Genomic DNA, 16,021 nt, shown 5'->3' with positions numbered 1-16,021 from the left:
CTTTGTTGGGCGGGGTTGGAACTGTCGACTTGTTTATTCACAAAGACTTGATCAGGGATACGCCGTGTGCAGAAACATGCAAACCCCCAGAGCTCCGAACCTGCGCAACCATATCGAAGAGTTTGGAGTTGATTGAGCTGATTCACTGCCACTTCCTGCTCTTCACCTAATTATGGTTTACTCATGACGTTTGAACTCATTAACGTAATGATTTAAGAACTTAACGAGACTTCGCATGCTCATCCAAAACAAACAAACACACATCTATCTGTCGTAACATAGGTGCACAAATTCACGTGTAAAGGAACCTGAGGGGCTCAAGTGCCGCATAATTATTCATAGGCCTTTGGCATTTAGGGTCCAAATAAAGTGAATATTTTGTTTGCCTCTATGGTTATTCATGTAATAACTTGGACTTATCTCTATAAGTAGGCTCCATTCATTTTTACCATTATTGTTTTTTTTTTGTATATGAATGTGAGGGTATTAACCTGGAACTTTCAAAGTGGCCGTCCCACAGGCTACAGGGTGTGAACTATCTTGACAACAAAGACAGTGTCTTTGAACATATAGGGATTGCAGTCTATGGGATTGCTCAAGCAATTGAAGCAGGCAGTGTTTTCTTGGATATTGAGGTGTAGTGTGTGACCAATAAAAAACGAAAAGTATCTACCATGGCAAGAAAGGCTACGAAGTTTTACGAGTTCTCGTCCAAACTACTGACGGGGGAAACGTTTAATTTATCTTCACTGAAGGGCAAAGTTGTCCTCATTGAGAATGTTGCTTCTCTCTGAGGTACGACCACCAGGGATTACACCCAGATGAACGAGCTCCACGAGCGGTACGCCGCGAAGGGGCTCGTGATTCTGGGAGTGCCCTGCAACCAGTTCGGCCATCAGGTGAGAGATAACCGTCAGCAGATCCGCTGTCTTATCGACCTTCAGCCACACTGGTTATTTGTATTTTATGAATTGTCCTTATTCAATTCTCTTGACTTCTAAAATAATTTCAAACCGAAATAGATGTATTGCTCTCAGACTATACAGTATAGTTAACCAGTTATAAAACACCATACAGCTATTGTAAATTACATGTAATTATAATTTGTCCAATTGAGGCAGTTTTGTTCCTTTTTGAGACTTGCTTTACATTTTAAAAGTTACTTAGCTTGTTTCAGGTTTAGCTTTATTGTTATACTAAGTTATTATGTAAATGCTACAGACATAGTCATCTTATTAAATACATTAAGTAAGACAATGGTTGCAAATGTGCGTAGTAAACCTACAATTTGAAGGGTTTTTTCCGTTGAATAATTCAGTTCCTGTGACAGTTTCAACATGGTGATTTAGAGGAAAGAGGAAATGTGGTAATGGGTGGTAACCAAACACCTAACAAAAGCCAAACTTGTTTTTAGGTTGATCCTTTTAGTTGTGTTGGTTGGTCTATTATATGAACTTACTACCATGTATCATCACACTTGTAACTCCATCCATTGACGTTTTTCTGCTTTACATTATAATACACACCGCATAAAATATGTATTTTACTATTTTTCTTTATCTTTTTATGGCATCAATATTAGTAACTCATTAATAAACATGATGGTTCAAATATTCAGCAGGGAGGAGGGATCCTTTCTCCTCCCACTGACTGTTAAAGAAAAAGAGAAAGAACATTCTGGTGACAGAGGCCACCCAAATGTTTGTTCTGTGTAGGAATGGTTCACTTATCAGATTACCAATACTTTAAGCTGCAGTTATTTAGGAGACATTAATACAATTGTCCTCAACAATTTCAAACTTTGAGCAAGGGTTTATATACTAACTGGAATTGAAGTAGTAATTTCAGACGTAGTTTTCAGTCCAGCTTTTCACTCCACTACTTCTAACAGACCTTTAATGTTCCATGAGAGTATCTCCTGATCACTAAACACCACTATAAATATGTAATACATGTTTATAGGGACACCATGTTAGACTTTATCAAGGAGACTTAGTGATCTGAACCCCTCTGCTAAATGTCCCAGAATGACACATACTCTTCTGATCCACCCATGCAGGAGAACTGCAAGAATGATGAAATCCTTGTGTCCCTGAAGTATCTCCGTCCTGGAAAGGGTTTTGAGCCCAAGTTTCAGCTCCTGGAGAAAGTGGATGTGAACGGGAAAGACGCCCACCCCCTGTTTGTGTTCCTGAGGGAGATGCTCCCCGCCCCCAGCGACGACCCCTCCTCCCTCATGACCGACCCCAAGCTGATCATGTGGAGCCCGGTGTGCAGGAACGACGTGTCCTGGAACTTCGAGAAGTTCCTCATCGGGTCGGATGGAGTGCCCTTCAAGCGCTACAGCAGGATGTTCCTCACCAGCGACATCGAAGGAGACATCAAGAAGCTCCTCAGCCAGACCAACTAAAGAAGCCGTCCTCCAAAATGCTGTCCACCCTACAGCTTGCACCAGCACAATGTGTGTGACCTTCACGTCACCTTTGTTTTTCCCTCCATAGCTTCTGTAGATGGTGTACAGCACTTATCCAGACCACCTGTGCTCTCTTATACGCGGTGATGGCTGTGTTCTGTTCTTTTACTACATGAAGGCATCCTCTGAAACCAACTCGTTGTGAGGGGGGTACCTGATGAAATGTAAAAGGCTGAATGTTTGCAGCTGCACTGTGTGCATGTATAGCACAGCTGTGTTTCGGGACCAATAAATGTATTTTTTCAAACGTTTTCTGACTACCTCTCTGTGAATTCATAGTAATACGATGTTATACGCCAACCTAACATGGTACATTTTTGATTAACTCTTTATTTAAAATTAATCTCAAAGGTCAAATTTAGAGAACATACAAAAAAAAAAAACTTATATGAACATCCGGTATGAAAATTCTACTTTTCTCAATAATAACCATGCCAGATGTAATGCTGCTATTGTTATTTTTTAACACTGCTCTTACTTTGACCTTCTTTTATATTGGTTTTATATCAGGGAACCATTGTAATTTTCCAAATAAAGTTTCTTATCTAGGATATTAGCTGTAATCAGATCAGTTCGTTTTTGCAACCAGTCAGCATGAGTTGCAGGACCTGCAAATAAAGATCATTTTGCAATACAGTTATTAGACAACCACTACTGACATTACACCGGCTTTGGAAAAGTCCCAGCTTTTGTGTGGTCTCATACTATTTGTTTGGTGCATATAATTATTCCAAACAAACCACCCTGTTGAGGCTTCCAGTCTTTATTGTACTTTGAATTCAAATACTGTAGATATCGGCAATAAGATAAATATGAAGACAAGAATTTATACACCTATTTTCAATAGTGTGATCATTTACATCTCTATGGTTATGTTCGAGTTTGAATTGCTGTCGTGATTTAGGGGGAAAACAAGATTCTCAGCATTTAGCATTGTTTTCAAAGAAGTATCTAAGATGACTAAAATGAGGTAAAGCTTTTCTAAGCATAGGCTTGAATGAGTATATTTAGGTAGCTCACTTTTAAATGACATGATGGTCAGGACCAACCAGCAAAGAGGGCACTTGGAGGTCCTGCATATCAACATGCTGTGATGCAAAAAAGTGCAGAATTTATGCCACAGAACAAGACTTCAGGAAACAGATTCATTTAGTACTAACTGCCATCTGATTCACCAGAGGATCCTTGAGACTGACTATAGGTAAATATGTTTGAGACACATTATAACTGTGCTTCCTGTGATAACTGTATGTAATGACCCAAATCAGAAAGACTAAAAAAGGGATTCTTCTTTTATGTTAGCAACTGAGACGGCCTTATGTCCATGATCTCTGGAAGCAAAGAAATCGGGTGCACATGACTGAACCCAGCTGTTAAAGTGCTGCTCTCATGACCCCATCTGATGACACATGTACATTGTTCCTACTCACAAGGAGCAAGTCAAGCTTCAGGAATAAAAGCACCACTTTTAAACTAGTTTATTTTGCTTCACTCAGTGTGCTTTAAAGATATCAAATAACATAGCCATTTCAATACAGAGCTGCATTAATGTACAAGACTAGGGGTCCGATCAGGCAGCAATCAAAATATTCCTATAAGACACATTAAAATGATGTGGAAGTGAATGACAGACTGTAAACTTTAATGCCTAGGCCAAATCCTACAAATCTGTCATGTCCAAAAGCAGGTAGATAATGTACTCATGGAGAATTCAAAGTGCCCCCTTTTTTAGTCAGGCTGCAGGAATCAAAAGGCCTCTTTTGCATTGAGATTTAAAAAAAAAAGAAAAGGGGGTAAATAAACATTAGTAGCAGGGTAAGACTCCTCTCATGAGTTTAGGGTCCGAGAGACAGCAGAGCCCATTCTGTGCATCAAAGAAGAAGAAATTGATGGCTGAACAAAAACCGCTTCTGCCCCAACTCATGTCGGGATGCAGATTCCTTTATAAAGAAATCCCCTCTGTGGTTTAGATTGCTACACAGAGCAAGAAGAACAGCCGCCACAGTTAGACCGCGGCAGCCAGATCCGCCATCAGTGATCCACTCTACAGGTGGAATAAGGTCACAGGATTCTTTCAACAACATGTATTGTTCTGCGTGCACATCACACTGTTTAAAGTTAGCATTTACCTCAGCCCGGAAAGACTATGAAGAGTGAAACCCAGGCCAGTATCTTGCTAATGTCTTATCAGATGGTACATTTCATCATAAAAACCTCTGAACGCTTTGGTTGAAACATGTGCATTTGGCTTCTTTTTTTTTTGATTTTGACTGTTGTTGTTAGCAACAGAAACATTTTTATTCATCTACGCATGTGAGGGCACTTCTAACATTCTGTTTATCCAGTGAGAGGATCTCTATCCATTTACACTCCTCTTTAGTTCCAGACTAGTAAAACTATACTCAGAAATCAGTGGGCCGCCCGCTGCAGGGAGGAAGTCTCTCAGGTCCCTCTTCTGACATGGCTGTTGGCTCTAGTGGACAATATACGAGACAGCAATCAAATAAAATACGGGGAAGGAAGGGTGAATAATGTTAAGTCTGCGGAGTCCTCTGTCACTAAAGTAGCTTTGTGTGTGCGCCCGAGTGTCTCTATTTGCTGTATGTGTTTCAGTGCGTGTCCCTTGGCCCCAGGGCTCCTCAGTTTGTGTCCATGTGATCCTCGGCTGCTTCGGGGGCTCCTCCCAGCGAGGCCGAGGGCTGAGGTTTGGAGGAGGGGGCTTCCTCGTCTCTGCGCTGATAGAACAGCACGTAGGCTGCTTTAGTCTGCAAGGGGCGACATGGATACCATTACAAAACAAAAACACTCGACACCAAGGACAGAAGGCCATGAAGGCTTTTTCAAACATTGGTCACTCATAAAAGAACACGCAAGGATCCCTGCTGCATCTTTTGGGAGACCTTAATCCAACATGTATTAACTTTAAAGAGTGAAAACTCACCACAATCTGGTCCTCTGAGGCAGAGGAGACGCTGCTGTCATCAAAGTAATACCACTTTCCATCCACTTTATTCTTGCCATACGCCGTGTCTGTTAGAGGGGAAGAAGTGTTAAACAAACTGCTTTTCAGTTCATTTGTTTATCCAGGAAGAGATATTGATCTCAAACCAGCTCACCATGAATGGACAAAGGTAACTCAAAGAAAGACTTAGTCAACAGAGAACAAAGAGGCCTGAGGCACTTTGCCATATTAAAATGTAACTGGCTAGTGTCCAAGGAGACACAGTTGTTGTTCAGCATACCATTTGTCTTTTTAAAGTCCAAACAACAAACTGTGCTGGCACTAAAGGGTGAATATTTTTGACTGAAAATACCAGTTTATTGTTATAATGAGCTTTTAACAGCCCTTAATGGTTTGTATATATGGAGTGAAGTTGGCTATTCCAAAAGAAGGCAAAGTGTTATTTAAGAGATTCAAATGACAACATGTGACTTACAGTGACCCCCTCCCATTCCTCCATAGTGGTTTGACACGGAGATCAGGTCATACATGAAGGGGCCGGCCTTGGGGTCGCACACAAACTCCGACATGTTGAGATCCCTGGTGGAGAAAACATAATCAGTCACAGGAATATAAAATGGAATTGCCATCACACTGAAACTGAGTCATTTCAATTCAAATACCCAGAAAATAAAAACTAGATTCAGGAACCATCACATTTGTAAAACACAGCATATGGGCCTACTGTTTGTCTAAGCCAACATTGTCTATTGTGCATGACTCAGCATTTTTTTGTAAAGCTGGATTTCAGTCACGTTTTAAGCCTACTGGTTCTTAGTGGATCAAGTTTCTTTACTGGCACAAGGCCACGAGTGAGACAAAATGTCTGTCTATGATGAAAGACTACTTCTGAGCTATAAAAGTTACGCAACAAGACAGTTAAGGACAATAAGAACAAAGGTGTAATTGTTCTTTGAAGTATGATGCAACTTTCCTGAAGCCAAAGTTCATTTCTTTAAAGTACAGAACGAGTATTTCCTCATTCTGACCTCGAGTCATTTTGTTCTTTGAGTTTTAGACTTTAGCTCCCCCTGGTGGTGTAAACGTGCCACTTATACTGTTTCTCAGTTCCTTAGGCACAATCTTCAAATGACAATCACTATTTTCAAATGGAGTGAACGTAGGTGTATCTACGGCTGATAATTACAATTGAGCATCACTTAGTAGCCATAATCTATAACACTGCTCTTCCAAAGAACCTAAATAATGGCAAAAAAACTGATACAACGTGAATCTTTATCAAGTTCAAAATCGAAAAGCATCTACACTTCAACTATCAAAAAGCAAGGCAAGTTTATGTATATAGCACCTTTCAATACACGGGTAATTCAAAGTGCTTTAGAAAAATGAAAGACATTAAAAGGTGAATTATTCTAAGGAATCTAAAGCTACAATCTTCCTCATCAAACGTGAGCCTTTTTGTTAAACTTCTTCCATTATGCTAAAAATCAGTCCTGCCAGCGTACCTGATGGGAAAGTCCACCACGGTGTCCAGCTTGTCCCTCCAACACCGGTTGTAGGAGAAGCGCTTCAGATGAACTACAAGAATGCGAGGCAGCGACCACAAGTCAAACTTCTTTGTGGCCTGTTGGTGTTTCTTACATGTTGGACAATACCTGCATTCAAAAAAGATGGTGTTTATACGACAAACGTTTTAGTTTGACAGTGAATGAGGCTGCAGTTGTTGTGAACGTTACCATGGGTCGTGTTCTCCCAGCGTCTCCATGGTGGTAAAGAGCTCCGTACACTCCCTCAGAGCCACAGTGGCTTTCTTCTTCTGGGGCTGGAGCATGCTCTCGTGCTTCTCATAGGCCTGCACACAGCATTCACACACACATAAATAGACTGTTTGGATATATTGTGACAGGATCTTTTGTGATGAACGCTCCCCTACTGACCTCTGCTTCCTGTTCGTCGTAACACAGTTTCTTTGACTCCGAGTCCCAGTCGATCGCCACTGTGGAATGTGCTGCAGAGAAGAGGAGTGTGGGGAGGCTTTGTCAACACAAAGTTGCTTTAAAAAGATAAAGGTCAATAAAATAAGTACAAAAGATTAGCACTTACGATTGAGTTTGAGGACATTTCCATCACAGGGCAGCGGGCTGATGTTAGCTGTTCCGTAGGAGTTAACGATGCTGAAAGAGAAGAGCCTGGCTGGTGAAGAGTTCTTCTTGGGGGAAGGGTTCTTCTTGGGTGTGTCTCCTTTGGAGCCATTTTCCAAGTCAGACGCCTCCTCTTCCTCCTCTTCGGAGTGGCCGTTCTCTGGCTCTGGACTCACCTGGTGGTCCATGGCTTCATCACCTAAAAAACCCACAATGAAATCAATCCTTTGGACTTGTTGGGCACAGATCATTTTCTCCTTCTACTCTTTTTTGGTGATGAATAACGTTGGCTGCGTACCATCGTATACCCCGTTAGTCTCATGGCAGGCCCCTGAGTGGCTGCTGCCGTTGCTGGAGCTGGCACTGCACGAGGCCCCGTCTGACAGCGGGCTGCCGCAGCCACCCAGGCTGGCGTTGGCATTAGACGCTGTGGAACATTCTGGAGCCTGGCTGCAGCTGGCAGAGGCCGCTGTGGCTGAGGCCGTGGCTGAGGCCGTGGCTGAGGCCGAGGCCCTGCTCTCACCGTTCGGGGTCGGGGATTGTTTTACATAGCGCCTGCAACAGGAAACAAGGGAGATTCATTAACCAGGAAATACACTCACAACTCACGTTTTTAGCAGTGTCATGTTGTTTCCTCTTTACTCTAAGGCCTTACCCAATCCTCTCTAGGATCTTTTCATACAGAATGTCTGCTACGAGGTTGTGTCTGGGCACGGTGATGAGTAAAGGCTGACCAAACAGCATGGTGCTGCTGGAGCTTCCTGCGTGCTTGGAGTGGCGTTCTCTGAAATACACAGGCAGGTTCATCTTCTCGCTGTCCTCCTCCTGTACCTCGTACCTGCAAGGAGCAACAACACAAACACACACATTACACACACATTGCACACACCTCGTATTAAACTGCAAACCCAGTGACTATTTATAAACATCTCAGCTTTCAGTCGTTAACGAGACTTACACAAAGATGTCATCTTTTTCCATAATTTGGTTCAGGCCGTCATCGCGTCTGTATATTTTATGGAACCTATGATTGTAAACGTCAGCAACCACCATCTAAAAAGAGAATACAATTGCAAAGTTAGCACATGTGGTTTCCATATAAACCCAACATTAAGAACATTTAAAGCTAGAAGTATAAAAAGCAATAAGTACTAACATTTTCAGACGGGAATCCACAGATCTTGGACAAGGCGCTGCACAGGTCTGTCACTGAACCCAGTTTTGGGACCACCACTCGATACTGTTGGGGGGAAAACAATATTTAAGTAAAGATTCATTAGTAAATTAAACACCAAGTACAAAGCCAACTGTTTATAAAATCTCGAATGCAAAGTATTAATTTGTTGGTACTACTAAGTATTACTTTATTTATAGTTTGTGTCTAAAGCAATGACCCTTGATGTTAATTCCACCTCACCTGTGTGGGTCTGGACTGAGGGTCTGATCGCACCAGGAACACCTCCATAGTCCGGTCCTTCTTCATGGGCAGAGGCAGTGTGAGGTAGCAGAAGGGGTCAAAGGTCACAGACACCTTGGAGCACTCTGGACAAACCAGAGTGGATTTGAAGAGGCCGTGGAAAATATCAACTATGATAGAGTCGTTGCGCAAGCGGTGGTTTTTCCAAGCTTCCTTTGCAACAATCTGTAACAAAAACAGAACAACATTCATTAGATATCATTGTTAAACCTCCGAAGAAACGGGGCAGCTTGATATTGCAAAGTAGTTCATTGAAGCATTTATCGCTACTATCCAAATAAAACAATGTGAAGCTTCAAAACAAAAGCCTAAGCCATGTCTTGTAGCTCAGTCAAATCTTTTAACATCATTTCCACATTAAATCAAACAAAACTGCGAGTGCTGTGAGAATAGATATTTAAGCAGCATCTTTTTACATCAGATTGAGAAAGCAGTTTTAAGATTTATTTTTGATAAGTAAAACGCTTTTAGAAATTGACACCACAAAATGTCCAACACACGCTGTTTCTATGTTTGCGCTGTACCTCATCTGCCCGTCCGTCATCATCCCTTACGGCCAGGTAAGGCTTCTTCCTGACGCGGTTCAGATCTTCATGGAGTCCGTCGAGGAGGAAGGCCAGCAGCTCCTGCGAGTCCTGCTGCTGGTAACCTGAAAACTGAGGGGCAAAACGGCCCACCTGGGTCTTGAAGGTACGTGGGGCCACATAGCTGCTGCGACTCAACCACATCTGCTTCACTAGATCTGCATAGGCCTCCGCTATCTCGCCCCTCATGCCCAGGGGGTTCTCTCGGTTAATCTCTGCCTCGTAATGGTCTTCGAGGAAGTATTCTGTGAGTGGGGATGCATTGCTCAGGCACTGGAAGAAGAAAAGTAGATGATGTGAACATCCAAACCCAAATACATGGCAATTGACTTTCTCTGAATGGAAGTTGTAGTATTAGTCGTTTGTTTTCCATACCTGGAGGGCAGAGTTCATGAAGCAGGTGTTGCCCAAATTACTGAGACCACACAGGCCCGGCTGTGACTGCGACTCTCTGTAATTGTAGGAGGAACTGTAAGAATTGTAGCTTCCCAATCTGTTGGAAGAGCAGATCTTTTACTAAGGGTAACCTCAAAGACACTGTGCTGTAATAAAGCCCAATCATTTCAAGCATGACACTCAATGATGGTATAAGGATCAAATATCACATTGACAAAATACCACTTCAAGAGACAACATGTACACCTCTATAATATTGCCGAGGCTACCACACTGTCTCCTACTCATTTAGAATACACAACGGTGTGCAAATCCAGGACAAACATATGTCCAAGAAGTTATGATCACAGAAGTCCAGGGTAGTTCAACATGTTGGTAAAAATCCTAAATGTTTTTTTATTTTAGTAAACAAATTCTCAATTACATATTCCAATTCATTGACATTTGTAATCTCTTATTTTTGCATTTGATATTACCTTTTGTATTTAGCACACACAACATATTCAGCAGGAGGCTGATATGGCACCTTTATCTACTAAGATAAAAAACTAAAAGTATGCTGCGCCTAATTGTGAGCACAAAAAGGTCTCTCGAATATAACATTGTATTTCCAAAACACTGAGCATTTAAAAACGATTCTTCATACAGAGTTATTTGACAATATCTTCCTCTGGAGTGGGCTTTGGCAATATTATCTACTTTGAGATGGCAGTTTATTAGCTACACCTAAATGCTATCCAACACAACAATGGTCAAACACTTCTAAACCCTGTTCATTATATTGTGATGCGTCTACACTCTCCCATGTGGAGACGAGTTGGACACATTTGAACGGCTTTAGATGCAGTAACATGAACTAAATAAGTAGCTTGTTGTGTAGGTCGTTCTAATTAACCTGCATTCTTCCACGACATTTTGAAAATAATACACCAACTCTTCTGTAATCCCACTAAGCTCTAGGTAGCAGTGAACTTCACAAATAGCTAAAGCAAGCACCTTTAAACCATAAGGCTTTTTCAAGTAAGCACATTACGGAGCCATGCTGCCACAGTGCAGTTACTGTTTGTTCTTTAACAACATGTTCCTCACAATGCAACGTGATTAGTGCTGTAGTGTATCTACACCTTTCATAACACATTTTAAATGGGTGTTGACACGCACTTCTCCCTGGGTGACACACTGGGTGGCCATTGAAAGTAAAACTAAACACACCCAAAACAAAACAAACTGCCAAATGGAAACTGCCAAATGGATTGAAGCAATCAAAAGCAGAAGCGCTATAAAAGACTTTGATATTACGGGAAGATGAAAAGCACATACTTGTGTAACAGTGTATAACTAAATATTAGTAATCTGTTATTACATTTTTTTTTTTTTAACAGAGACCTCATGCTTTGGTGAAGGACTGTAGAGGCTTAACAGACACCGGTTCAATACATAATACATTAATTGCAAGAGTAATGTGCGAGAATCCACATTTAATATTATATAAAATACACAGGCATGAGAAATATAGCATGAGCAAGTTTCACTATAACATGCAATGAGTCTTTGGAGATGTAACAAATCAACAGGAGCTGAGGAAGTAACTGGGACAAAAGAAAATGAAGGGCGCGTTCAGACCAGCCTTTCCATCAAACCTCTGAAATGTCCCATCCCATGCCACATGAAGCACACAGTAAACGCCCAGGAGTTCAAAGGTTATTCTCTGAGAAAGGAGTAAAGAGTGAAGCAGAGAGCCCTTGCCTGTTGCCAGAGGAGGTGCTGTTGTTGAGTGTGTAGCCAGGGCTGCTGTCTCCATTGGTCACTGTGGAGGAGATACTGGCTGTTGAGTTGGAGGAGAGTTTTGGGGAGGTAGTGAAATTCCTGGATGGGGTTGTACTTGATCTGGGGAACAATAGCAAAATCATCATTTAAAAAGCATGTAGTTTAAACTTGACAAACTGTGTTTATAGTAAATGCTCTAAAAGTCTATACTAGGGTACAATTTACCGAATTTTGCTGAATGACACAAAAACAACAACAAGGTGTTTGCTTACTTGGGATGGGACGCTTGTCTGGGCCACGTGCCGTCATCATTCTTCCGCTCAATCACAAGCACCTGTGGTAAAACAAGCTAAATGAGAGCTATGCTGGCACAACTGACCTTCATGTCTGAGCTATCAGGTGTCAGGGCTTGAATTCAATACTAACAGTTAAACCTGTGCCAAGTGTTGCAGAGCTTTAGCAGCTGTATGTAGGTCTACTGTATCAACTGCACTTACTTCCATGTGTGATTTGTCTGTTGTTGACTTCCAGCTTGCAGTTTCCAAACAAGGCTGCTGTGATTACTCAAAAACATTTGAGGCCAGAGTGTGTTAGATTTGATCGTGCTATGTAGCAAGATGTTATTTGATTTCCTACACCCAGTCAAGCCACCATACAGAATATATACAAATCAACCCAACCCAGTAATAGCTTGCAATACAACACTACCACAATCCTCAGCATCGAACCATACAGCTGAACCACAACACTTCCAAATGTTTACCTCAACAATATATATATATATATATATATCAGTGATGCAAACACAGGTATAGTGAAAAAAGAGAGAACTATTCGAAGCAGAAAAAAAACTGCGTAATATACCATCTGACAAAGGCCTGTGCTATAAGGCTTCAATTAACTGGCTATTCTTTGTATTATACTCAGGTCAATAGGAGACAGAGATGTTAAGTTATAAATCAAGGGTTTTTATTATTATTTACAGCAGGGGTGGGGAACCTTTTTCCTTTACATTTTTACAACATCCTCCGAAGACACGTTACGCTCGTGTTGTGTGCAAGGAACCTGTCCTTGGCCAGGAAAAACAGGCACTCGCTTGTTTAATTATTTTGCGATTTAGATTTCTTCTTCTTTTCTGAAGTGAGAAGTTGTCCGTCAGTCAGTCCGTCAGTCGGACGGACTGACGGACCCCCCCCCCCCCCCCGCCCAAAACGAAAACTCTTCGGTTCTCCACAAATTACACAAGTCACCCAAATCAGCGTTAAAAAAGCGGGAAGCGCCAAAAAGCGACTAATTTGCATATGATTGCAGGGCTATGTTATTGCATTACAATAGACTCAGAGTTCCTGTTATTCTGTACAATGCGTGTCAATGAATTATGTATGCACAGTGAGTAGCAGTACTTTACTGAGCTTCAAAAGAAATGAGGAACAGAGTGTCTCATTGATCTGAAGGGTATTTGAATAACACAGCTCTACACTACCTGTCCCTGGAAGAGTCCGGCATCCTGTACAGTGCTGTCCGGCTTATTCAGCTGCTCGTAGGTGTTGCTCATGTATTTGTTCCAGAGCCGTGTCTCCTTCTCCGATGGGATATTGAAAAGCGTCCTCATATCCTTCTCTATGGTATCTGAACAAATAAATATTATCATTATTATCTTGCCATGCTTTCAGTGTGTAGGAAGCCATCTATTTAGTCATTTTTAAGGCCAAGTTAAATACATAGAACAATGTGGCGCCTTACCTATAGTATCAGCTTTACTGAAATGACGTGTAACAACATTGTCCATGTTGTCATTCTCACACAAGTTCAGCTCCAGCAAATAGACTTCCACTTTACAGTGCTTGACAAACATGCCATGTTCAACAACCTGGAGCAGAAAGGAGACATTTAGGAGCCCATTCTGAATGGTCAAAATAAACAAAGTAAAAATGACAACGGCGTTACCTTCCTGACGATGGGTCTCTGGCACTCAAGGCAGCTGTACCAGCTCACAAGCTTATTCCATGCTTCAGTGGGTACAAGGACATAGTCCAGCTCATCTATGAGGTGCTCTTTCAGGGACTGAGTCTCCTGGTCTATAAGGAAAAAAAATGATGACGACAGGAAGAAATACAACTCCTATAATCTCTATATGGGATTTGTGATTTTGTCAAGAGCAAGCAAAGCAACATGAATGTAAGTTTAAAGTTTACCTGAGAAGAGCCCAGAGTTATCAATTGGTCCTGGAAAGAGGCTACGTTCTCCAACATTGTACATGTCCCAGTTGTCAAATCCAACGTACTTCTTCCATTGTTTGAACCACCGGCTGTCGATTAGATACCTAAAACAAACAAGTTGATAACAATGCATTACAAACATTTCTAATTTGCAAAGACACCTAATTTCTTCTGAAGTCTTTGGGACTTATACTTTATAAAGCATTTGTTGGTCATCATATTTTTTTATATCAAGCAAGGACAGAAAGGGGTCAAAATATGATACAATGCATGAGACATTGTACTCTGTCTTCACCAACCCAGAACATTATGTAACAACAAACTGCCTTGGCATTTGCAGATATAGTAACAGCAAGCTAGTTTGACTTAATCTCCTCCCAAGCAAGAATCTCCTTTAGTTAATAGGCTTGTTAGAAAGCATTTACATAGTAAGCCGTTGAGTCATGGCTTTGTTTCCTTACTGTCAAAATTAGTACAACAGCTTCAAAAAGGAAGAGCCTCCAAATGAAATGGTGTGATCTTTCTTTGCCCTTTAACCTAAGGTTATTTGTTCTGAGCTATGCAACAGAGATACATCAACATCATACAATCATGCTTGTGTAAAATCACACATTTCAGCTTAAATGCCATGGGATAGTTGTTTATTTTTAAATAAGTCACAGGGCCATGAGACACTACATATAGGCAATCAGTGATACATCAACAACCTTGTGTTATGGTCACTGAGTAGCTAGTAGCTGACAGATATAAAACAAGTGGTTCTTCCTTTGGTGTCCATTTATATCAACAAAGAAGGCAATTTAAATTCTCGCTGAAGCCTGTTTAATATACCAAACTCCCGTCGCCCAGGCCTGGCTGATCTTTATGACATTAAACAATGTTAGCTAACACAGGCAGCAGGACGGTAAAGAAACCTTTCAGACAACTTCAACAGGCAGGTGAATACAAGCAGATAATGACATCGCAAAAATATTCCTGCCAACAGGCCCATTTCCTGATCACTAATGTTATTTATCTAGCAACGAGCCGAATGGCAGGATATTCCACCATCTGAATCCAGGGCCTGTTCTATCAGGCGAGTAGCCACCAAATCAGCCAACGTCACCTAACTTGTCACAAATGAGATATTAACGTCCCAGTACTCAACACATGAGCCGCGCAGCTAGCAATGTTAGTTTCATTGTTTACGACCAACGTAACTAGTTGTTACTGCATGCTCCACTCTCAACAGATACATTGGAAAGTCGGACTGGCTAACAACTAGCGTGCTAACTTGTTAACATTAGCTGGCCAAAATAAAGCTCATCAGCTTTCGATTTCCGACTTAAAACCATTGGTAGCGTTAGCTTGCTAGCTTTAGCATCTTAGCGTTTCCTGTTTCTCACAAGCTAACGCTAGCTAGCTACGGCTAACAGAAACACCCTGGTAACGTTCGCCGCTGCAGATTCTTACCATTCGTCACCCTTTCTCAGAGTTGTTTTCAAGAGTGACCCAATAGTCTGTTTTTGATTTTCGGTTGAAGGGGTTGGCATTTGTGCTGCTACCGGCTCCGAGTCAGAATCTGCCGCGCCACCCGGCTCGGGTCCTCCTCCCTCGGCCATCATGCAGTGAGTGTGCCGGTATCGTGAACGCGCGGATGGAAGAGGCGCACTGACTGGGGCGAGCTTCAGAGCGCTGATCATGGGAAACGCTCTTCCTCTACGGCCAGTACGAGCAGAGCTGTAGCAATCCAGTATAACTACTCTGCAAACCAGTCAGTCATAGGATTGTTAAACGCTAAATGGCATCTAAGTGCTTTAGATCAAGTGCACCAAAAGTGCTACTAAAAAAAACATCCGTGTATTGTTATGACCTCAAATGTCTTCTGAAGCATCAACAAACTTCATCACTGACTTCACCTACGAGACGTTATTGCTCCATAGAAGAATGACACATTAGTCAAATTACTCGTTTGCATTGTAATGGTATTTCTTGTGTTGGCTTCATTAAAACAAAGAAAACA

General features: G+C 41.6%; 2 protein-coding genes across 2 annotated transcripts; one reads left to right on the top strand and one right to left on the bottom strand.

The window, feature by feature from the left end:
• Positions 1-588: 588 nt before the first annotated feature.
• Positions 589-2,724, top strand: gpx1b (glutathione peroxidase 1b). The gene is made up of 2 exons (XM_079684317.1): positions 589-899; positions 2,060-2,724. Exons 1-2 carry the CDS (start codon positions 675-677, stop codon positions 2,408-2,410), a joined length of 576 nt encoding a protein of 191 aa, XP_079540443.1. The 5' UTR covers positions 589-674; the 3' UTR covers positions 2,411-2,724.
• A 496-nt stretch (positions 2,725-3,220) lies between these two features.
• On the bottom strand, positions 3,221-15,716 carry usp4 (ubiquitin specific peptidase 4 (proto-oncogene)). The gene is made up of 21 exons (XM_079684315.1): positions 15,472-15,716; positions 13,996-14,123; positions 13,748-13,878; positions 13,544-13,670; positions 13,284-13,429; positions 12,073-12,134; positions 11,780-11,920; positions 10,013-10,130; positions 9,578-9,910; positions 8,994-9,218; positions 8,733-8,816; positions 8,535-8,629; positions 8,232-8,414; positions 7,875-8,131; positions 7,539-7,775; positions 7,373-7,443; positions 7,172-7,287; positions 6,941-7,090; positions 5,911-6,014; positions 5,415-5,503; positions 3,221-5,238 (listed from the first exon to the last, which is right to left on the bottom strand). The coding sequence occupies exons 1-21, from the start codon at positions 15,699-15,701 to the stop codon at positions 5,113-5,115; spliced, it is 3,153 nt and encodes a 1,050-aa protein (XP_079540441.1). The 5' UTR covers positions 15,702-15,716; the 3' UTR covers positions 3,221-5,112.
• Between the last annotated feature and the right edge of the window lie 305 nt (positions 15,717-16,021).

Source organism: Notothenia rossii (assembly GCF_949606895.1).
Source record: "Notothenia rossii genome assembly, chromosome: 5".
In the NCBI taxonomy this organism is placed as follows: Eukaryota; Metazoa; Chordata; class Actinopteri; order Perciformes; family Nototheniidae; genus Notothenia; species Notothenia rossii.
Note: the sequence above shows the minus strand (reverse complement) of the source record. Positions and strands in the feature narration are given on the sequence as shown.